Source organism: Argentina silus (assembly GCF_951799395.1).
Source record: "Argentina silus genome assembly, chromosome: 5".
NCBI lineage: Eukaryota > Metazoa > Chordata > Actinopteri > Argentiniformes > Argentinidae > Argentina > Argentina silus.
Genome location: NC_139659.1, coordinates 18,365,591 through 18,389,969, shown reverse-complemented (window position 1 = coordinate 18,389,969; position 24,379 = coordinate 18,365,591). Strand labels below are relative to the sequence as shown.

The window sequence follows — 24,379 nt, the reverse complement described above, 5'->3', positions numbered from 1 at the left end:
TACAACAAATACATTTGACTAAGTAAGTAAATCATCTATCCATCAGTCATCATAAGAATTAATCTATGTGAGGACCAGGAGCTAGTCACAATGCTAGAAGAAAGGAAGATTTTTTAAAATGTATTATTATTTATTTACAGGAGAGGAACTTGCACAGGGGGGTTGTGGGGATGAAGAGGTCTTTAGGAGGGACAGTTAAGATGTAGCTTGAAGAGATGGGTCTTCAATGTACGGCGGAAGATAGGTAGTGACTCTGCAGTCATGACAGCAGTAAATGTGAATGTCTGATTCTATCAGTGTCCAATGTGTGATTCTACCAGTGTCCAATGTCTGATTCTGCACATCTACCAGTGTCCAATGGGTGATTCCAGCACATGCCCTCAGGGCGAATAACACCCAGATGGAACAGGATTAAAAACTGCTCACTAAAGACACAGGACAACAGGAAATATGTTGATTATATAAAAATAGCAGTGATATGAGCAACTCACTTTAATTTAACTCATAATCTGAACTACCCCCTTGTTATTGACCGTAGACTCAAACCTTGCATCCCATTTCTCCACCCTCCTCCTGAAGTATGCACTTGTGCGCTTTCCCACAGATTTTAAAACATAGGATTAGTCTAAGCATGGGCTCTAACCCCAATCCATTCCTATTTTGATCTCTATGGGGGAGGGCACAAGTGCATACTTCAATAAAGGGTGGAGAAATGGGGTGCAGTAAAACTGAAGGGGCATAGAGATATGGTACAGGGCCTTCTGGAATATGCAACTTACTAAACACTAAAGAAGTAACCCACAGACATCAATAACAACATTCTCAAAAGTATAATTGGATGAAATAGTATATTTACAACTTTACAAATGCATTTTTACAATACATATAATACATATTTCACAAATATACAATGCTGTACAGAGTAATACTGTATGTATGAATATTTTCACTTGAGGTGTGATTACATTTTACAAAAGCATTATAGGCCTGACAATAATATTGTGATCATGATTCCGTGCAATATATTTTGTGGTAGTATATGGAATCATCAAATGAATCAGCTGGGTTTGAGCACCATATAGTATATTGCAATTGTCATATTCAATTTTTAGGAACAACAATGTTTGCATGGATTACACAATGGGCTATATTTTAACGGTGTAAAAACGAGTCTTAGCACAAAGGCGGCCGCTGGCGGTGGCGCTATGGGGTGTGTCTGAAAATTAGGCCGGAATTTTTCAGCGCACTTGATAGCATTTCACCTGCTCATTGTCATGAACACGCCTGAACTTTTACATGAACTTTTACCCCTACTTAACCCACCTGAGCACAGACGTGGTATTTTCACCAGTTATAGCGGCCACAAATTGCCAATATGCTGTCGTCGATTTTGCGCTGGCTGTGAATAGAGCCCAATATCCTCTATCATTTGAATTATAGAATAAGTGAGTGAATTCATGTACATTGGCAACTATTTAACAGAAAGTGAAAAAGCTTAAACAGCTAAATTGGTCCTCAATTAGCATTGCACACATTTGTTTCAGACATGTCTATGTATTCAATCCACACGTCTTGACATTTGTACATTCTATCCAACACAAACTCAGCACTTTTGCAGCAATAGTACAATACATGTGGACATACACTATCAGTCCAGTCAGTTGTCCTGTTATCCAGTGTAATGACAGACAGACATTTACAGTGCTGGTCCTTTCAAGAGTCTGGCTGCAGCCTATAGTCTATACTCCATTCTTCTACAAAAAACATTGGAGGAGAATATACAAGGTCTATATATTAGGTCTTCTCCTCCAATGTGTTTTGAGAAGGAAGCGGGGAAGGAGGATGCAAGGAACAGAGGAGAGACTGGGATGCACCAATTCCATCCCTTTTGTTTAGCCTCAGACCAGGGCAAGAAGCACAGGTAGGGCAAAAACCTGTGCTCACCTAAAATACCTCAAGTAATCGCTCAAACAACATTTGGGGGCGCAACAATCTCCCCAGGGGGCAGTGTTGCATTCCTGCTGAAGTTTATTATTATGGCAGAATGGTAGATGCCACATGAGCAGATAAGGCATAGACCCCAGCAGTCAAGGTGAGGGTCACATGGTCATCTCGGTGGGGTGTAACCTGAGCCATGGGGTCATGGCGGGGTCACCTGGGTATGATGTAGCCATACGGCTTCTGTAGACATAGAGAGCCGTTGTTGGGGAGGGGTTGGATGTGGTAGTGTTCCACTAAAGCTGCCAGAGAAGGAAAGGTCACATCTACCTCCAGGAAAACCCGGGAGTCCTAGACAGAAGAAAAGCACAGCACAACATCAGTGTTACAAGACACAGCTTCATCAAACAACAAAAGGCAAAGACAAAATTCCTTGTCATTTCAATGGTCATTTCAATGATCCAACATTCCTAATTGACACACAGTATTACTACCATTGATATGCACAGTACCCTGAAGTGAAGAGGACAGTCAGCAACTCTTAGAGGACAATGGAACTTCAAAAGTTTTTAAAAAGTGTACAAAACCTCATTGTTAAAACAAACGTGTTTCGGCCTGTAGCCTTCATCAGGAGATTATGCATAGGACCCTGCCGGGCAGCCTGTGTTACACAGAGAATGTAGTGAGAGGCATGGGATGGTACTGACCTCCTGAAATAGCCTGTAGTTTCTGGCCTTGCTCAGGCTCACGTCCCACACCACCAGCACCTGTTTCAGCAAGAGCAAATAGCAAATTCCAGGTAATGTATATTTACTTTGTGGGAAAATTATGGTGAGTCACAAACACAGCATATTTCTTAGATTGGTATACCTCACTTGGGTAGCATACACTACTTGGTTTTGATTTGGAGGGTGGGTGTGTGTGTGTGTGTGTGTGTGTGTGTGTGTGTGTGTGTGCGTGTACGTGCATTTGCATGTGTGTGTATGTATGTGCATGCATTTGTGTGTGTGCACGTGCCACATGTGCGTGCGTGCGTTCATACATCCCAGCAGGTGTTGTTGGTGGCGTCTACCATATCCTAGTGTGTGCTGGTTAGGGTTAGGGTGTATCTACCTGTGATGTCTTTGATCCTGAGTTCCTGATGCAGTAGAGACCGTCCTGTGGAGTTCTGCTGCTTTCCTTAAATAACCTGTAGTGAATTAAAGCTAATTTATAATGCATCGGTGCAGTCCGACATGTGTTTAGAGCTTTACCCATGAGAAAACATACAGTAGTACAGTAATCATGAATATTAGAGTGTTGTCTCCTGATCCAGCTCTAGTGGGCGATAAAGAGTATAAACTACTCTATACACAAAGGAACATTAGGTGAGGGCAGAGAATGTTTAGTACAAAAAGGAATCCTGCTTCCTACTTTTCAATGTTGCTTGTTTTAGTCTTTAGGAAAAAACTTAAGTATGATTCTGAGTGCTGTTTCCTAATTTGTCACTCGTGAGTGCCTCTCTTCTTCAGTAAGTACATAAAAAAGGGTGAGGAGAGGAGTTGAGAGAATTTTCATCACAGAAGGGAAATGTGTGTCTTACCTTTCAACATTGCTGGTTTCAGTCGTGTCCACGAACACAGAATCTGGTAATTGTATCTGCAATCAGAAAATTAGGAAAACATAAGACGCACAGGGAGGTTAGAATGGAATGAAATGGAATCTGTACGTGTGCTCTAATGATTATGCAGGGTTTAATGTGGTGTGTGTATGTGTGTGTATGCTCACGTTATCGTAATCTTCGTCAGAGTTATCCCCAGTGTCTTCAGGGAAATCCCTCCTATTTAAGGAAGTAGGCATCTCGTCCACTGAAGTCCTGAAGCTTTGTCCATCCTGTGGCGATCTGAGAAGAAAAGGGTGTCATGAATGTAATCAAATCTCTTATGACAGATAATGTGACTGTAATGTTTTGGTATGATGAGCGGACCCAGGTGAGGTGGAGGCAGACGAGTAGGCAGCGATACCAAACAAAAGGATTTTTACTTAAAAGTAGAGTTGGCAAAATAGGATACAAACACAGACTACTCGAAAACAAAAAGGAGAAAACAAAGTCTCCAAAACAGTACTCGTATATATTCAAAGGCTACGGACTTGCACCCACATCCGTAACACTGACTCCTTACACACTGTTCACCTTACCGGACGTAAGACAATGAACTATAACCTTGATTCAACGTTATGGCCAGATTCAGAACAACTTTTCGCTCCTACAATATACAATATACAAAAATATAAGTGTATACTGTACTGTGCATAACCATGGGAAAAGTAAGTATTTCCTTACATACTTTTGTCTTTTCCCCGAATAAATTCCAAGCAATCATAGTTTACCGTTCTGCTGTATGATTATGGTATGAAAACCTTGATTCTAAAATAATGTGCATATAGAGGGAAACGAACAGATGTGTCCTTTATCAAATAAAGAGTTGATTATGGTCTTGTTTGCCTGGCCCAGATTAAGCCTTGTCCAGGACTAAAGACCATGTTCAATGGAGTCTAATCTCCAGTGCTGTCTAGTCTAGGAGTTGGCTTGATCTGTATCTGTAGGAAGTGAAAGGGTACACTTACTGGAGTGAGGGTCGGCTAGGTTTGCCCATGGGTGGGGGAGGCTTGGGGACCAGGGGGGGTTTGTATAATCCAGGCTTGGGGCGAGGTTGTAGTGGTGAGGCTTGCTGTTGTGCTGAGTTGTTGTCTAGACCTGCTGGTCTGGGGCTGACGTAACGGTGAGTCGGTGACAAGGTGGCCAGGCTGGGCTTATTGCTGTAGTTACCGCGCACCAGCGGCGGTTGTGGGTGTGGAGACGGGGATCCGCCCAGCGCCAGCTTCCTCTCAAGGTCTCTGCAGATGGGCAAGGTGGCAGGGGTTTGCAGAATTACGGGCACGGCTGGCTTCCTGTCCCTCAGACTCATCCCTCCTCCAGTGATGGTGGAGATCTCCGACAATTGCTTCCTCAGATTGACCATGTGAGGGGGAAGGGGGAGTGGGCTCTTGGAGCCCCCACACGCACTCCTCTCTGGGCTGGGCTTCGGTAGGTGGGGGGCAAAGGGCAGTGGAGGAGGCGGACCCTTGTTGGGGATGTCCTTGTGTCCGTATTGGTTGTTCCCTGTGTGCTTGGGCGGAGGAGTAAGGGGCATGGGCGTTTTTTTGAGTAGGGGGCTAGTGGGGCTCTTGTTCGGGCCTGGGACGGGAGGGGGAATACATTTGAAGAAAACCGACATGGACTCTTGTCTGAGCGGGGCGGGGACCGGGGGAGGGGGGTAGGATGGCGGTGGAATGGTTGGCCGACCTTCAATAGCAACAACATAAGAGATTCAGTGATGAATGGAACAACAAGGAAGGAATCATATTATATATTTCCGGTTGAGTTGATTCCAAATTATTTCAGTGATAGATAAATGAAATGGGATCCATGGGATTATATAGCAAATTCCACATCAGGGACCATGATATGCACCGGACTAGTCCCAAACACTGTACTAAACTCAGATATTAGTAGTGTACTATACCTGTAGATGTCGGTGAGCCATCTGGTTTTATGTAGTCCTCTTCATCATCGTCATCATCTTCTAACAGGTAATCTAGATACAAGATTTCCATCATTGTGAGTACATATAGCTTAGTGTATAGTATAAAACAACTGTTGACAGACAATGTCTATCCCTTCGACAGCCAACAAAAAGAACCACGTCAACCACTGATCCAGAAAAGCAAGGCTTTTCCAGGTCCTATGCCTCACTGCGCAATGCTAACTGGCCACTCTGCCAAAAGTGGCTTAACTCTTTTCACCACTGGGTGGCTTTATAACGTGCTTATAAATCATTTGTGAAGCATCTATGTAGACATTATAAAGGGTTTATGAAGGCTTCATGAAACCTTAAAAGTTGTAATTTGTTTAAAGTGTGATCGCCATGCGCTACACACATGGTGTGTCTTACCATCTTCAGGGTGGTCGGGGGCTTGTCTTATGGTCATAGGGCGCTCGATAGATCCATAAAAACTGTCTGTATCAGAGTCTGAGTCGCTATAAAAATAAAAGGAATTGTTGTTATTACAAAGGACTCAAGAGGAAACTTGAATCAGAAAGCCACTGTATCACCTCTTTGTTGTGTGCAATTAATTCCCTTTACAAACACATTTTTGGTTTCTTATTTTCTGAAACAGGACACCTGGGGCTTTCACAGAAAAATGTGCAAACATATTTAATGAAACATAACATTACTTCTTTATTAATGACCAAAAACGTATGTTTTAAGTGAGAAGCCATGGCTTGTCAAAAGCCGCAAAAGACAGTGGCAATTTACCGTTGAAAGTGTGAATTAGACAAGGACTAGGCTTAACCTAGGTTGGTGGAATTTGTTTTCAGTAGAGCATGGTGGGGAACAGGTGGTCATTTTTTGTAGTCAAATGCCTTTGTGACAGTATAAGGTTTAAGCCTTAAATATGTATTTCTGTCTGTAAACATTTCCCTGTGTGATATCAAGCTCACTACCACAAAGATTACCATAATTAACCATAGATTGTGTAACGGTTTTCTGGACCTGTTATGTCAATCACTGTGTAACAAAGAAGAAACATGGTAAAATAAAATATTGTAAATATTTAAAATAATGACTTTTTCAGATCATTGGATAGACATCACTTCTCTGTCAAGTAAGCTAATAATTCTTGTGTAGCCATAGTATTTATATGTGTGTCTGTTTCACAATGTCTGGTCGTGTTACAATTAGAATATGGATAGGCTCAAGTTCTATTATATACAAATAAATTATGTGTGTAAACGGCTGAGAAAGTATGGCATTTTGGCATTTTCAATGGTAGGCATAACAGTTACACATACAGTACAATATAAACTATCTGGCATATCATGACACATTTGTATTTGAAGAACAAAGGACCTGGAGTGATTGAAATACTTCAAAGAGGTCTTGGAAACATCAGAACAATAAAAGTAGCATTGTTATTAAATATATATGTCCCAAAGTTATATAATGCTATTAGTCCTATATCCCCAATGTACTCCTATTGTTTTCAAAGGGGAACCAATTATATGGAACTAATCAAGCATATATGAGGGTATGAATGAAGAAGTTGAGAGTACCATTATTGTTGCCATGGTTATGAATGAATCATCCTGATTGTTTTTGCTGACTCTCATTCATGTCTTTTTGATACAAGAGCCTGTATGATATTGTTGTTGATAAGAGCTGTGCCATCTACCAGAGAACACTGTCACTGACCGTCTCTTTTTACGAGAAAGAGGAAGTGACCACAGCTGGTAACATTGTATGAGGGGTGAGAATATGCTGTCATTGTGAACAAAGTGTGAAATATACAGAAAGGGAAGTGACATGAAATGGTGTAGTCATCATTTTGCAGCCAATGGTTAGCGTTAATTCCTGATAATTGCATATTAATTTACATTTTTACATTGTAATGTATATTAATGTATATTAATAACATCATGAGAGCAATAATAATAATAATAATAATGCATTTTATTTGGAGGCACCTTTCAGGTCACCCAAGGTCACCTTACAGAAGAGAAGTAAAAGCAAAAGCATGACATCAATCATTAAAAACAAAACAAACAACACATCAAGATAAAAACAAGTGAAGTGCAGAGTGTCCAATTTATAGATAGTAATAAAAAAATAAAAAAAGATGGCAAAAAAAGCAATACTTAGTATTAGTAGGTTATTTATAGGTTGTTGTTTTCCCCCATAAAAGTTCTGACTTACCTTGGACTGAGTGAATCCCTTCTGTCATTGTAGTAGTCAATTTCTTTCCGCAAATTTCGCATCCATTTCTGTCAGTAAAAATAAAAATAAACAGTATTACATTATGTGACTAATACATTTTTATATCCATCCACCCATCCACCCATCCATCCATCCATCCATCCATCCATCCACCATCTCTATTGAAGGGGGAGCCATCCATGCTGCCCCCCTATCTCCAAATGACCCTTCTCCCGATGGGGCAAATGGCTGTGGAATGTGGTAATGCGGTGATATTATCTGAATGGAATAGATCTCATTGGTTCTCCTTACAAACCTCTCCTAATTTAAATACTATGGTTGAAAGTCGGGTATAAAACAGAAGCAGAGCACAGATTTATTGTATTTGACCATTCTTGCACTGCATCTCAGCACAAACTCAACAATCTTTTGCATATAGTGTTAATTAAATTACTTGGAGTCAGATTATTAATATTAAGATATGCTTGGCTATTAACAAAATATAGCCACATTTCCTTGCCAGACCATCACATTGTAACTTCCATTCTAATAAGGCCTACAGTTTTGGATGAACCCTGACGTGACACTAGTTGAAATTGCTTTAAATTGATTCATGCATTTTGTGGTATTGGTTCATGGCACAGGTATTATAATCGCATTGTTCATAAGGAAAACTCTGCATTGAATAGCTTTATAAAGCAGGCCTATTTTCAGGACCGACATAAACCGTGCTTTGATAGTTTAAAGTGATCACTCACCATGTGTAACGATTGCAATGGCAAGAGATAAAGATTTGAGTTAGGTGCTTCTGTGACTGTTAAAAGCACATTGCTGAAATTGATGGAAAAAGACAAGAAACATCTTACTGCTAATTGGTCGGAGAATGAAATCTCAATGTGAGTGCCACAATAGTCTCCCTTCTGTATTGCAATATACGTATACATACATATATTTAGCAAGATTTTACATTAACGCCTGCAGTCTATTATCTAATGATTGGCTAACTGTCTCTTGAACAAATAATACTTTCCCTTTGTCAATCAGATTGTATCTGTTGCTGGAATAGTGTAATGTATTGTTGCCTGTTATATTTCTAGCCACTGACCCTATTACAGGAGTTGAATTGAAGTAGTGAGCTTCTTGCTCAGGTTACATCCCCGTTCTTAAATCTGGTATATGAGAGAGTTAAATGTTTAAAGCTCATATGCACGTTTTTTTCAGCCTACAGCTTTTGTATTCTTAATTGAATGCTTTATTAGAACTTTTGCCTCTAACTATATGTTCATATTTGGTGTGTTTACACTTTTGATTGTATGATTTATGGCTTACATTATTTCTTGTCTAAATGAATCTCTTCAAAGTATGATACAACGCTGTAACAATGTCCGTGACACACAGAGGCAGACGCAGCGTGTTGGTAAGGGAATGTCCCGTTTATTAAGACAATCGCTAACTCGATGTGACTCTCCAGCCCTCCAAAAACACTCGGCGACTTTCCAGTCGCCCTCTTTCCCTCTTTCTGAAAGCAGAGGCACACATCTTAAAACCTTTCGTTAGCGAGGCTTCATTCGCAACACCTTCGCAACCAGCCTCGCCTCCGAACCCTGGCCACGGTCTTGTAGCTCCCTCTACAGGCCGAACGCTGCATGTCCCCCCCCACATACCCCCACCGCCCGACACAGGCCGGGGACACGACGGCCGACAACCTACACTCCTCTCTCTTCTCTCCCCCCCCCCCCCCTGCACGGGAGAGTAAGTCTGCCACGACCATCTGCGCCCCCGGTCTGTGCACGACCGAAAAGTTGAAGGGCTGCAACGCGAGATACCACCGGGTGATCCTCGCGTTCACATCCTTCATGCGGTGGAGCCACTGGAGGGGAGCATGGTCGGAGTAGAGGGTGAAAGCGCGACCCAGCAGGTAGTAGCGGAGGGCGCCGACCGCCCACTTGATGGCCAGGCACTCCTTCTCCACCGTGCTGTACCGGCCTTCCCTCTCCGATTGTTTGCGGCTCCTCTCGAACTTGGGTGGGTTGTCGTTCTGGTCGGTGACGGTAACCCTCAGTAGAGCGCTGCTGGCGCGTGGCGGTGTCCCCCCGTCCACCACGCGGATGTTCGTACGAGTCCTTCTGCTGGCGGTCCAGGTTGCCCATGACGATGAGCTGCGGCAGCTTCTCGTCAGTGTCCTCGGCCACCTGCAGGCTGAAAAGCTGGTCGGCGTCCTGCCCGGCGGTCAGCGAGTACTCTGCCACGCCGCTGTGGCCCGAGTCCTTGTCGTGGGCCATGGGGATGGAGAAGAGTGCCCCGATGTGCGTGTTCTCCGGGATGGACAGACTGAGGATGGGCGAGGCGAACTGCGGCGTGTTGTCGTTGACGTCCTGCACCTCGATGCGGCCCTCGATCAGCCGTGGGCCCATGCCCTTGATCAGGTCTGTGATGGACACCTCAAACTCCAGGAAACACTTCTCCCTCAAACAGGTTACGGCAGTCTCTCAGCGTCTCGCGGTCAATGGGGACCTCCGTGGTGTAGATGTCGCCCGTCTTGCCGTCAACCCGCAGGTAGGGCTCACCCACCTCCAGCTTGTACAGGTGGCCTGAGTCGGGCAGGCCCTCGTCTAACGCCAGGCTGCCGATCAGAGTGTTGGGCGGCTGTTCCTCGGGCCCCACGTTGGGCGCCAATGTAACAATGTCCGTGACACACAGAGGCAGACGCAGCGTGTTGGTAAGGGAATGTCCCGTTTATTAAGACAATCGCTAACTCGATGTGACTCTCCAGTCCTCCAAAAACACTCGGCGACTTTCCAGTCGCCCTTTTTCTGAAAGCAGAGGCACGCACATCTTAAAACCTTTCGTTAGCGAGGCTTCATTCGCAACACCTGCGCAATCAGCCTCGCCTCCGAACCCTGGCCACGGTCCTGTAGCTCCCTCTACAGGCCGAACGCTGCATGTCCCCCCACAAACGCTCTTCTCATTTGTCAGAAAATGCAAAAAAACCCAGATAGATCTGTGTGCCAGGATAATCTGCTGGAATCTACAGTATGCACAGAATTATAATTGACCAGGTTAAGCCTAGAAATAACTTTATGTTCCTAGTTGAGTTGTATACCAGGATTTAGTGCACAATACGATTTGTACACGGTTGGCGTTCAAATATTTTAATCTAATAAGGAGGGACATTTCCGACATACATATAGCGTGACAGGAAATTACTTAAACTAGTTATTTGCATATTGATTAAGGTAGACATTGAAAGAGTCTAGAGAGGTGCCCTCGTTAACGGCCATAACGTTCAAAGACGGTATCCCGACTATAAACCTCAGGCTCATTATATTCGGCTAGTTACGCAAGTAGGGAGCCAATCTATCATATATATGAATTTGAGTCAGATCAAACTCGCTAACTGTCATCATTGATTCCCTGATCAATCCATGATTTCCACAACATATACAATGTTGTCCCCTAAAATATGGGAAATTCCCAATCAATCACTTAAATGGATGACTGTGTCACAAGCTAACACACTCTAACATGTTTTTCACAGGTAATATTTAGAAACCCATGTGCAGATGCCATATGTTTCAGTCTTATGCTTTCCAGATGATGTTACTCAAAGCCAGAGCAGTGGCCTCTGGAGTAACACAGAGGGGCAAGTACGGTATGGTTCTGAAGGCTCCAGCCCTTACCCTTCTTTCATCTTCGCTGGCTGCAGAGAAATACCACGTCCGGTGCTTTTTACTGAAGTGGACCATCTTGAAGGGAAACACGTTATTGGATGTGGTTTCTTCTGCGGCCCTCATCACCCTTGCAACAAGAGAAATAGAAACTGAAACCCCACTATGGAAATGTGCTGCATGATTAACACAACATAAGAACACACAATGAAACAGGCATAGACACAACAATAGAAGCCTCTTCATTCTAACCAATTAGATTCCTTATTTTGAAGGTAAAACCATCTGGCAGCTGTATCATTGGTTTTTGAGCATGTTATCTGATGGTCATCTTATTGTTAGGTGACACATTACGTGTTGATACCACATGTTACAACATATCAGTAAAATGTTACTTGAGTAAGTTCAGTATTACTACACAGGTATACAGAAATGTGATACCAAACATTGTATGCCTCCTATTTCATTGTGTTTCTATATAGGTACAGTATGGGTCTGGCTGTTTGAGCCTGTCTCTGTGTCAATGTCTCAGAGCACAGCTGCTCTATATATACCCCACCACAGTAAAGCGAGAGAAAGACTGCAGACATGTAATTACACTAAAGTTACCACCACCGTAAGACATGAGACTGGGGAGGGAGGGAGTGACGTCGGGAAAAGATGGATGTATGGAAACACCACAAGCAACCATTTTTACTTTTAGAAATGTCAAGTATGGAAAGTGAAAGTTGAATGAATGGTTGCTCTGTACCCTGATGTGGAACAAAACACATGAGTTTACACCCCTGTCTTTCGCGAAAACCTCATGACCTTTAAGCAGCAGAGAAAGTTCACTTCACTGGAAGTGGCAAGCCTAGCCAACCAAGTGGCAACCAGTACTCAACAAGGGAGAAGTATGTCAAAATAAGTCAAAATGCTTTCACTGTCAGCAGTCTTCTGATGCCTCTCATCACAACAAATGCTAACAATTCCAGCTATATCTGTAACTACAGTACTGTATTATGTTTTGCAAAGCCTATTGAAAAAACACTTTACTTAGAGCATACAGTTATAATGCATGCATAGCACATTAGAATACTAGTTTTTGGATTAAAATGACAGATCATCTCATAAAGACCCATCTCAGGCTACACATGGGCTCCTCCTCCTCAGACCTCTCCACCCCTTAACACCCTACATTACTTTCTTTAGCACTATGACTGCCGATGGCACTTGTTCTTATTGACAGTTTTCCTTTATACATGTAATTGATTCACTTACCTAGACAAATGTACTTATTGTAAGTCGCTTTGGATAAAAAAAAGTGTCTGCTAAATGACTGAAATGTAAATGTAATAATGATTATGAGCTATTATTAAAATGTCTTATAAACAGACATAACATACTGTACTATGATATATTATGAAGTCATTACGAGGCATCACACATGCCTACAATGAGTTATAATGTGGTATATGTCTGTGCCTCATACTGTTAATGTACTGTTAATAAAAAGTGACACTGACCTGTTGTAGCCGTTGAGAGAGAACGCCCCCTGTGGTGTGGGGGAGGTACTGGTCTTGAAGTAGTAGACACAGCCCTTGTGGATAATGATGTAGCGAAGAGGCCCTGTAATTAATAATAAAAAGTAAATTATTTATACAAATACTAAATAGACAACATTTTATGTTGAGTTGAACTACAGTTAAGTAGTCTGTCATTTCAGACCTTTGTCAAAGGTACTTGACTGGTACTAGTTGGCTACACATGAATGAGCTATGTCGGTCACACACTTAATAACTGGACATTGGTACTACATATGAAGAAGCTACATAGGTCTACATACACTTCATATCTGGAAATGGGTGCTATGTCGGTCTACAGTACTCACACCTCATAATTGACACTGGACGACTAGAAGTACCATGGGTCTACATACACTCAATATCTGGACATGGGTACTCATGTACATTAATGAGCTGTGTTCACTTACACTTCATAATTGGACATTGGTACTACATGAATAAGCTAGAGTACGTAGGTCTGCTCACACTTAATACATTGGTACCACACGGATGAGCTACTGTATGAGGTTCTACTCACACTTCACAACTGAACATTGGTACTACACAGATGAGCTACGTAGGTCTATACTCAGACGTCATAACTATACATTGCTTGGTACTAGTACATACGAATGAGCTACATACGGTAGGTCTATACTCACACTTCATGAGACTGAAATGGCTGCCTCCTTTCTTGTGCAGGTACCCCGAGGAGGTTACTCCTCCTGGCATGGTCAGCAGGTTCTGGGCTCCGATGGCTCTCATAGGGATGGGCCAGGAGATCTCTACAGATGCCATGTTTCTGTTGACAGATAGCAAGACATCTCATAACACGTACTACGTAGCTTCTCTACACATTGTAGAGTGGAAGTGTTTTTATTCAATAATGGGAATTCAATAATTTAATTCAATAATGGGAAAAGTGTTGATGTAAAAAGAAAAACATTGAAAATAAATGCCGTTTGCAATCATTGAACTGTAATTTCAACTGACTGAATTGAAATTCAACTGATCCCAACCCTAATCAAAATAGATCAATACAAACAGGATAAATAAGCAATGCTTAAATACACAGAATGAGAGGAACTGTAAGTGTACTGTATAAGGACAAAACATGTACAGTACAGAAAAGAGAAATAGAGGAACAAGAGTATGGTGCAAATAAACAAAACATATCTATATCATCACCCCATATGGTGAGGAAAATAATCAACATCACAAATAAAGATAGTCAAAATATTCCTATATGGCCTGAAATACCTCAATCCTACAGGGCCCTTCCATCCTGGTATGAGAGGCGAACATCAACACAGGAATGACATTAATTCTACATTCATGCCTGCAGTACAGACTACTGTAAACCTCAAGGTTCTTTCGTCAGCTGCTCTGTCTTGCGACACACAACCTAATCCTGTCCCAAACCCTATTCGTCGGACATGAGAGTCTACCACAGACCTACAGTAATCTCCGTAGACAATGGCACTGCTTACCTCCTGCTTATTCGCCTCTTGAGGCTCTGAACAGCTGAGCTGTCCTTGAGTATGTTGGCTGTGGAGGCTAAGGCAGGGAGGAGATCCATGGCAGAGTGAATAACTGAACCACACATGACTAACTTCTAATTCAGACTGTGACTGAGGGAGTCTACACACACACACACACACACGCACACACACACACACACACACACACACACACACACACACACACGCCACACATGCGTGCGTGCATATACACACACACACACATCTTCTAAACCCTAATACACCCAAAGCCTGTTATCTCAAACCCTCAAACCTTGACCCTGAAGGGGACAAGCAGGAGAGGAAGGCAGGCAGGAAGCTGGACGTTTCCCCAGGAATGTGCATGCCCTCTCCGAGCTGCTGATTTCATCCTGGCCTGTGTACTTCCTGTCTGGTCGGTGTGCCGTAGCAATAACTGCCCTGCCGGGAGGGACCACAGGGAGCCTGCCTTCAGACCCCAAATAAACCAATAAGGAAAAAAGAGTCCATATGATTTCTAGCTGTAGAGATTACTGGTGAGAGCATAGGGTTGGACATTAATAAGGGTCTAACCCTGATGGAGGATGGAACTGAGTGCAATCCGTATCTATCCCCAGAGTTAGGGGTACTCATCTTTACCAACAGAGAAAAGGAAGAAACAGTATTTCTGCAAATGCCTTCATGTGCTAATGTGTTCATGCTCCCAGCCTATCTTCAGCATCTAAATTGAACTGTGCTGTGCTGTGGCCGGTTGGCGTGTTTTTTTACACAGCAGGGCGGTTGGTTGTTTCCTGACCTCTCTGTGGCCTCGGCTTCAAGGGACATGAAATAATAAGCCCTTATCTCTTCTGCTGTCATCTTTTGAAATTTGTGTTGTTTCCACTTGGGAGAGATACACACTGTTAAGACAGAGTCAGGTTGTGGGACCTAAGCACCAGACCAGATCTGGGTTGAAAAGTATTTGAAATGCTATATTCTTAAAATAATTTGAGTATTTACTTGAGTCTGTCTGGAGTGCCAGATGGGCTGGGTTTGCACTTTTTGAAGACTATTCCATTTGTTCCAATCTGCAGCCAGACCCGGGTTTTTGTCAAATACTTTATTTGAGGTGTGTTTGTATTATCTGAAATTTGAGGACTATTCCATTGGTTTCATTCTGCCAGGCAAACTAAATCAAGTGCAGCTCAAGTTATTGAAAGTATTTGACATACCAATGCTGTATATATTTGACCCAGGTCTGCTCAGGACTACTGATTCTAGGGACCCTCTAGTTTGGGCTAATTTTGTTGTTTGTAACATGGATTTGGGAACCACTCCATGAGTAACCTTAGGCCCTTTCCATTCCACTAAAAATGTTTTCTTCCCTTCCCTCGAGGGGGGAATTTTTACCTGGATGTAAGATGTCAGTGAAGAGCAAGGTGGTTCCGTTCCATTGTAAGTGAGGGAAGGGAGAATTCTGTTCCCTCCAATAATCTCTTCCACCACGTCAACAAGAAAACATGCCTTCAACACAAAGGGTATCATTGAAATTCCTCCAACATTTTCAATGCAATTCAAAGATGTCTGGCAAAGCTGTATAATTGTAAGTAGCTTGCTATATCTACTCCTAGCCCTATCTAACCCTAAACCTAACCCTAAAATATATGACTTTGAAATTAGCATGTTATATAGCTAAGAAAGTTATACAATTACAGCTGTGTATGGGAAGGGAACGTGATTGAGGGAGTTGCATCATGTCATGCTCATGTCCCTCAGCTAGGGTAGAGTTCACTTGTAGGAAAAAGTCATGGAAGAGCTCACTTGATGGGAGAGAAGGGATTGTGTTCATTTGGAATGGAAGGGACACCTTGACTGAGACAGAGCTAATGCTAAGGCTTAAGCCCAGCAGGTTAACACGGTTATGTGGCCCGAGTTTGAACCCTGTCAGTCACATACCCATAAAGGAAAATATTAGGCTACATTAGATTCTTCCCTCTCTGATTTGTAATGGCATAAGCTTTTCTAGATATTTGTATCTCATCTTCAGTCCATTAGTGGGGAGGGAAATTCATTTTCAGAGACCATGGTTTGTCTATGAGTTAGTTTGTTAGTTAACATAGGTTAATGAAAAACATCTCTTCTGTTGTCACGGAGGACCAGACTACCATTTCTCCACTGATATTACAATGTAGTCCCAGACTTGGCATAATCTGTGTTTGGAAATAATGTATCTGACATAAATACTATCACATTTTCCTGATTAAAAGGTTAACATTTCTAATATATGATTGCAGAGAGTGCTGACTGGCATGGTGGGCTACTGAATGAGTCTGAACCCTTCAACCTAACCAGCCCTCGAACCTCACCGCTAAGTAAGCTAGCAGAGATGCTAATCACTAATGGAGAGCTCCTGTTTGCCAGGAACTAAAATATAAACAGGAGTGGCCAGTAACATACCAGGCTCATTCAAACACACTTCCTGCAGCAGACTTAAACAATACATGGGCAAAATTGCCAACTCAGGCCATGTTTGTAGAATGAAAAGTGTGAAAAAAGAGTGGAGAAACTGGAGGGAACTACAGTAAGAGTGGAACAGTTCCTTTCATGGAACAGTGTTTTGGGAATGATTCTCATTGATAACTTTTATGTTTTTCCTTCAATGGCACAAAAGATAGCAAAATATAGCAAAAGATAGCAAAAGACCAACATCCCAATAGAACAAAATGAATGAATGTCATAACCTTTGAAAGACACTTTCTAGCCAAAGTTGTCTAATTCAACTGTTACGGATGGGGGCGCACTTCCCAGTGGCCGTCCACTGTGCTGTCCCCCTGACGGCCCTCACCCGGAAGAGCCCTTTCCCCTTCTCCTAGTCCCAGGAGGCGGGGGACGCTTTCGCCGAGCTTAAGCGGCGCTTCACCTCGGCACCTATCCTGGTGCACCCAGACCCCTCTCTGCCTTTCATGGTGGAGGTAGATGCCTCGGACATTGCAGTGGGGGTAGTTTTGTCCCAGTGGTTCCCCTCGAATAACAAGACTCATCCCTCTGCGTTCTTTTCGCACCGGCGGAACGGAATTACGATGTGGGGAACCGCGAGCTGCTGCCGGTGAAACTTGCGCTGGAGGAGTGGAGACACTGGTTGGAAGGCACCATGCATCCGTTTATTGTGTGGACGGACCATAAGAACCTGGTGTACATCCAGGGGGTCAAGCGGCTCGCGCTTTTCTTCACTTGCTTCAATTTCAGGATCTCCTACAGTCTGGGGTCAAAAAACATCAAGCCCAACTCCCTTTCCCAGCAGTTCGACCCCATCGGTGTGGAGAAACAGCCCGACCTCAACCCCGTCCTCATCGCGGCCCCAGTCTGGGGGTGCACTTCCCTTTGGCCGCCCACTGCACCACCTCACTTATTCACTCACTCACTCACTCACTCATGGACTTATTACCTGCACCTGTGTTTAATGGTCACTAATGCTTAATGTACCTTCACTTCCCTTCACTCTCCGCTTAGTCTTCACAGTGTGTTCACTGATTCGTAAGCCATTGAATGTATACGAGTACTGTTTTTGGAGACTGTGTTCTCTCCCTTTTGTTTTCGAGTTAAGTCCGTGTTGTATCCTGTTTTGCGTACTCTACTTTTAAGTAAAGGTCATTTTGTTTTCTATCGCTGCCTACTCGTCTGCCTCCTTTATATGCACCGCACCTGGGTCCGCTCATTATATCAAAACGTTACATTTAACCGCACATTCATCAACAGACCTGGATGAAAAGAAAATGTATTTGAAATACTGTCAAATACTTTGAGTGTTTGCTTGAGCCTCCCAGGCAAACCAGATGGTTTGCATTTTGGTACTATTCCATCAGTCCCATTGCGCCAGGAAAACTCAAGCACAGCTACAGTATAGGAAGTAATCCTTCCTTCTTCTAGCATTGTGACTGCCAATGGCCCCTGGTCCTAGCATAGATTTCTTTTTTCTTATGATGACTGATGTATATCTGATTCACTTACTTTAGACAAATGTACTTGTTGTAAGTCGCTTTGGATGAAAGTGTCTGCTAAATCTCAAAAATATAAAATGTCAAATGAATCTAGGTCTGCCACACACTGCAACCTCCAGTATTACTGGTTTGGCAGGTGTTTACCCAGCTGAGCACTGTTATCAGATGTACTGTTCTGAAGTAGTTCCTGGTGGGAAACCTCAACATAGGTGGCTCCACCACAGTGGCTATGTGTCCTATCTCACAGATGTGCAGTCGCAGCCGCAAACACACACCGGTAGACACCTGTGTAGATCTGAAAGAATTGGATGGATAGAAGCAAGATGGTGATCATTCCCCCTAGATAAAGTGTAGACGGTCCACACCTGCTTGCTCCTTAATTTCGTTCCGTTTGTCACTTAATATCTTGTCTGATTTTTGGTCTATGCACCACCAAGTTCTGAAGGCTCCAAGCATCTTCAGAACACTTCACCATGCCACGTGGGGCTTCTACCATCATGCCTGTATACTGTATATAGGGGTTAGAGGTTGTTTTGGGACAGGGTCTAAAGGCTTTGCCCCGGTGATTCTACCCAGGAAGTGGAATAAACAGGACCATGTATGAGATTGTGATATTTAAAAAAAACTTACAAAAAAACTTCACAGGTGACTGGTTTCTGTTCCCCCTAGATAACAAAGTTTCCAACAGCATTTTGGACAGTGCATTCATTGCTCTGTAGCCTTCGTTCATTGCAGATTGTAGCAACAACCTCATTCCGCTTCTGTTGGGGGAACCTGGCTTTCCCCCGTGCATCATTTCCTGTGGCCTAATATGAGCATGGCCTCTTGGGCAGGAAGCTGTCACTCTGATTACAGACCCCACACAGGAAAGAGAGAGGCAAAGAGAGAAACAGGAAATAGAGAGGAGGTGGATGCCCAGAATAACAAACACTGACTGAACCACACAATTGTCTCTTTGGAGACTTACAGTAGGACTAAGGGATGTAGGTGATTTCACTTTTCCTGAACATACAGTATAGCTGACCATAAACAGAGAACAGTAAAATGAGAGTGCATGTTCTCCAATGGGAGTGACCGTGATAGAGAATGTGCTGCTCCTACTGTATTTCCTGTAAGCGTGGTTTCACCGTATGACATGTCACTGGGTGTAGTCAAACATTTACAAACATCAGCATAAGCTTTGCTTTGTCATTCCCATTAAATTGAATCAAGCTATCCAGCTGTTAAATGGATGCCGTATCAATGTACTAGTAGCCCGTGATAATCATACCTTTCCTCATCGATAAGATCAGTCATCAATGCCAAGAGATGGAGATCAATCAGAGTTTAAGCTCAGATTTAACCTGAACTGAAGACTAGAACAGTCTATTATGTCAATCAACTTTGACAATTACATTCAATAAAAGGAGTTGAAGATCAAGCTGAGCTCAACATCAGAACAGTTGAGACAGAGAATCACACACGTCCGACACTTACATGAAATCCTGCTCCATGAAACACATTCTGATGCCGGGTTTGTTCGCATGGACAAACAATTTCTTCTTTCTCACTGACATAGCCATGGGTGTAAGTTTGTTGGTTCTACCATGTTACCTCCGACAGATGGACGGTTGATAGAGACAGACATGTGCTGCTGTGCTGATACTCCTGAGACCCGGTGCTGTGCGGTACGTGCAGAGGCACTGAGACATATTTCCGGAGGGCCCTGTCTCTGGGACCACACTGCTCATTGGCCGACAAGCCCGTACTGCAACTTCCTGCTCTCTCAGACGGAGTGGCTGATTTGATGACAGACTCAACCCACAGGGCCAAAGTGAGACTGAGGGGACTTTCCACCTCCATGGAACAATGGCGGAGGGGTTCACAGACACGGTCAAACTTCCTGACCATGCAACTTTCACACAGATCGCTGTATCCTATGCTACACAATTATGAAATGCACATTTGCATTTTGGAAGAGGTCTGAAAGCTTTTAGAATTAAACAGCACTCATGAAAAAACTGCCAAATCAGCTGTATCTGACAGTTCAGTAGTAAAATAGTTAAGTAGTGAAATAGTGAGAGTGTACAAATGAATAAATAAATAAAAACAATAAAATAAATAAATAAAAATAAAATGAATAAATAAATGTAATAAAATACGAAGGGAGGATGATAAAGGGGGCAGCAGCTGTCATCATATCGTGCCTCTATAGTGTCATGAAAGCTCATCCCCCTGTAGCCTGCTTAACAGTGAGCTTCAGACCTCCTATTTAGATCCAAGACCAACCAAAAACTAAAAGCCCTACAACAGCACTGGAGGGTGGCTTTAGCTTGACATAGCCCCACAGAAGAAACCAAGAATTGCCAAGAAAATACCACACACTGAGATTCTAAAGATGCTGTGCAAATGAAAAACATGCATATACAATCTAAACTATGCATTAAAGTTGACTTAAACCTACCAGTAGCTACATCATGTTTGGCATTAAAATTAAGCTTACCCATAGAGACCTTTAGATGAAGGACTGCTCTCTCTAACAACAGTTGTTTGCAGTGAACTCAAGGCCACTTCCTGCTTGCTTCAGTGCAATAAAGTGTCGTGACATACTCCCATTTACTGCTGCTTTGATAAAGCTCTATAAGTGAGCCAAAACATGCGGCAAAAGCATTTCACGCCCATGCAATTGAACCATTTTAGACCAAGCTGCATGGGCCATTGAGGGTAAATATGCACATGGTAAACTCCTCATAACATCTTAAGTGCCCCACATTTGAATACATTATAGCTTGGAAATAAAATGCTGTAATATACTGCCCAGCTCAGCTAAGCTGACATAGTCAGTTCTCAGTTTGATGACATTTGAAGCCTATAATCTCATTTGATATCATATGAAGACCTGCATCACTTTACTGGGAGCTTTGCAATTTAAAAGAAATATGTGTTTTGGAGCCTTTGTTCATGGTTGCAGGTTGCCCGCAATTCTCCAACTGTACAGTAGGCTGATTAGGGTATTGCATGGTGCAGGTCGGTTTGAAAACCAAGCGAACTCATAAACACGTGTCTACCCTTCTGTACCCTATTACAACATACCCATTTACATCAAAAATAGAGATTTGGTGAGAAAACAAATTCTAACATATTCTTTAACAATGGCAAATCTGAGAGAGGGATGAGAGAAGAATGAGAGCGGGGAGTGGCATGAGAGAGGGGTGAGAGAAGAATGAAAGTCAAGGGGGGACTGTGAGCTGAGAGGGGGATGAGAGCTGAGAGAGGACTGGAAGCTGAAAGAGTCCTGAGGGATGAGAGCAAAGAAAGGGATGAGAATTGACAGAGGGATGAGAGCTAGGAGTGGAATGAGGTCTGAGAGAGGGATGAAAGCTGAGAAGACAACAAACAAAGAGCCTTGTGAAAGTGAAAGAGGCTAGACTCACCATGATGACTCCTGCTACAGTACAATACAGAGCAGGGAACGCAGAATAGTGAATATGCTGTATGTCAGAGAGCCAGAGGGGAAGTACTTAGACTACCTTGTCAGTTGGGCAACTTCCTGGTTGTGTGGAGATGATGGTTTCTCACAGCAGACAGGACATCCTAGTGTTGTTTACGTACTGTATATCGGTGACTTCTCCTAATGGCTCATTCCTCCCTCTGCCACTCAAACCACTCTTGCCAATAAGACCCACCCACCAAGCCAAACTACATTTCACTCCGTGACAAACGAACTGGTGAGAGTCAGTAAAAATGAAAGTCATGTGCATTGCTCTCAGAGGGTGTGAAAAAGCACATACTGTATATCTTGAGATAGAGCCATGAGAATAAAGAAGTTGGACAAACTAAAAAAATAATTTGCCTCACTTGTTGCACAACCTCTCTATATAATAATAATAATAATAATGCATTTTATTTGTTTGGAGGCGCCTTTCAGGTCACCCAAGGTCACCTTACAGAAGAGAAGTAAAAGCAAAAGCATGACATCAATCATTAAAAACAAAACAAACAACACATTAAGATAAAAACAAGTGAAGTGCAGAGTATATATACAATATGTGTGCATATCCATGTAAAAAAAAAAACATACAAAAAAACTACAGCACCAGAACAGTGCTCTCCATTGAATGTTCTTTATCATGCAATCTCATTCCTTGATCGTTTTTTAAAGCTCAAATCTACATACTGGACCCTTATGGCCATTTACAATAAGGCACTATGGAACAGACCACAACAACTGCTCAAGTCACAAAGAGGAAAGAAGCCTCACTGGCATTAAAGTGATGCACATAAAGCCTGTCCAATACATCTCATTGGACATGTACAGATTTGGGTCCAAACACGTTTTTTCATACGGCTACCCTCAAATACTTGAGGTGCACTTGATGGAGTGTGCCAGGTGCAAAAGAACCAACATAATCATTTTAAAAGTCCAAACCCTGGCACCAATCACTCTAAATCAAATATTATCCAATACCAATTCAACTCAGGTCTGAACCTCCAGTGACCTCATCTGACTCCAGCTGGTTTGGTACGCCCACCTGTATGAGCAACAAACTTTCCTTGAGGGCATTTCATTAGCCTTATTTAGACTTCACTGTAAAATGAATGACTCAATCATTGCCAATGACAATGGTATGACTACACTGTGGTTTTTGTTTTGAAGAGCAGGAATACAGTTCAGTAACTTCATGCAAAGGAGGGGACTCAAGCTTGAAAAACCATTTGCAACATGCAAATCAGACATGCACTATCTCCCACACAGATTTTCTGAGCAGTTCAGTTGGCTATCACAACCATAGTCTTGAAGGCATCTCTAAGCTCCTCTACTCTTCAGATGATCAGAATAGGAGTTATTCTCCGCACTTGCAGTCTTGCAGTCTTTAATGCTTGCAATATACAGTAGCCCTACCTACCCACAGGCCATCAGCTGGTCCAACACTGTCACAAGTCTCTCCACATGTTCCTCCAGGTTCCTTCCAAAGACAAAGAGATCATCAAGTAAACAAGCACTTCCTTGTGACAGAGTTTCACAATAATATATTTCTGGACTAAGTTATTGCCTTTCTTTTGTGCTTTGATTTCACTCACTTAAGATGACACAGATGAGTTTGCTTTTGTGGTCACCTTCCCACTCAACATTTGACCACAGCCCTATAAAATCCACTGTTTTTATGACTTACTGTCTAAAAAGCTATGTTGGTAAATGATGATCTATTTTTGTAGTGAATTTACTGGCTGAACGTCAGGGGAGGGGGTGGGGGGACGTCGCAGACTTGTTTCCACGATGGTAGAGCAGGCAGACGGCACACGGACTCCCACTCTCACTGTGTCACATGCTGGGAGCCTTGCATACTTGTGTGTGTATTGTGGTTAGTTGTTGCAGACATGGGGCATAGGCCATATTATGCCCGCAAAGGCCAAATTCAAATGGTTTGGTTTCAAATGGTGCCATTGCTCTGTAATAATAAACAGCCATCATATGAATAGAACAGGTCTTTTAGATATAGCTGTTTATTACATATTTATACATGAATGATATGTGTAACACAGACTGTTTGTTATGAATGAGCCAGGAATTGTTACAAAAATTCATTACAGGGGGTGGGGGGAGTGTAGGCTCAACATTGCTGTTGCATTGCTGGTTGCAGCAAAAGATGTCCTTTGGTTACGGTTCAGTGAGAGCTGAGAAGTGAAACAGATAAGATTAGCAGTGACAAGAGGAAGCCATTCATGAGTAGGAGCATGTAAACTACTGTACCACATAATCGCAAGGTTCCTGGTTTGATTCTGACCCTTGACACGTCTTGCATGTCATCCCTCCTCTCTCTCTCTCCCATCCTTCCTGTCAATCTCTACCATCTCTATCCCAATAAAGCAGAAATGCTCTAAAAACATATTTAAAAAATGTTTTTTTACTACTGCCCTTTTCCTTGTAGGCTACTGTTGCCTTTGTTTTGTACTGTGTGTATTCTCACAGTTTGTCTGTTTTAGTTTGTGCTGCCT

The 24,379-nt window shown here is 42.7% G+C and overlaps 1 protein-coding gene across 3 annotated transcripts; it reads right to left on the bottom strand.

The window, feature by feature from the left end:
* Window positions 1-195: 195 nt before the first annotated feature.
* On the bottom strand, window positions 196-20,020 carry sh3bp2 (SH3-domain binding protein 2). 3 transcript variants are annotated; one of them, XM_083670443.1, is made up of 13 exons: window positions 19,880-20,020; window positions 13,590-13,729; window positions 12,889-12,991; window positions 11,396-11,513; window positions 7,716-7,783; window positions 5,913-5,998; window positions 5,484-5,555; window positions 4,546-5,263; window positions 3,706-3,820; window positions 3,521-3,576; window positions 3,052-3,127; window positions 2,646-2,705; window positions 196-2,289 (listed from the first exon to the last, which is right to left on the bottom strand). In XM_083670443.1, the coding sequence occupies exons 1-13, from the start codon at window positions 19,963-19,965 to the stop codon at window positions 2,152-2,154; spliced, it is 1,836 nt and encodes a 611-aa protein (XP_083526569.1). In that variant the 5' UTR covers window positions 19,966-20,020; the 3' UTR covers window positions 196-2,151. The 3 variants fall into 3 exon arrangements, with proteins under 3 accessions (XP_083526569.1, XP_083526571.1, XP_083526570.1); XM_083670445.1 differs by lacking the exon at window positions 19,880-20,020 and adding an exon at window positions 15,816-15,906; XM_083670444.1 differs by lacking the exon at window positions 19,880-20,020 and adding an exon at window positions 14,418-14,479.
* Between the last annotated feature and the right edge of the window lie 4,359 nt (window positions 20,021-24,379).

Coding starts and splice junctions, on each gene's coding strand:
- sh3bp2 (XM_083670443.1), bottom strand. CDS start 19,965: ATGGCTATGTCAGTGAGAAAGAAGAAATTGTTTGTCCATGCGAACAAA. Junction 3,821..4,545: donor CCTAGCCGACCCTCACTCCA/GTAAGTGTACCC, acceptor TTTTCTTCTCAG/ATCGCCACAGGATGGACAAA. Junction 2,706..3,051: donor CAGGATCAAAGACATCACAG/GTAGATACACCC, acceptor TTGCTGAAACAG/GTGCTGGTGGTGTGGGACGT.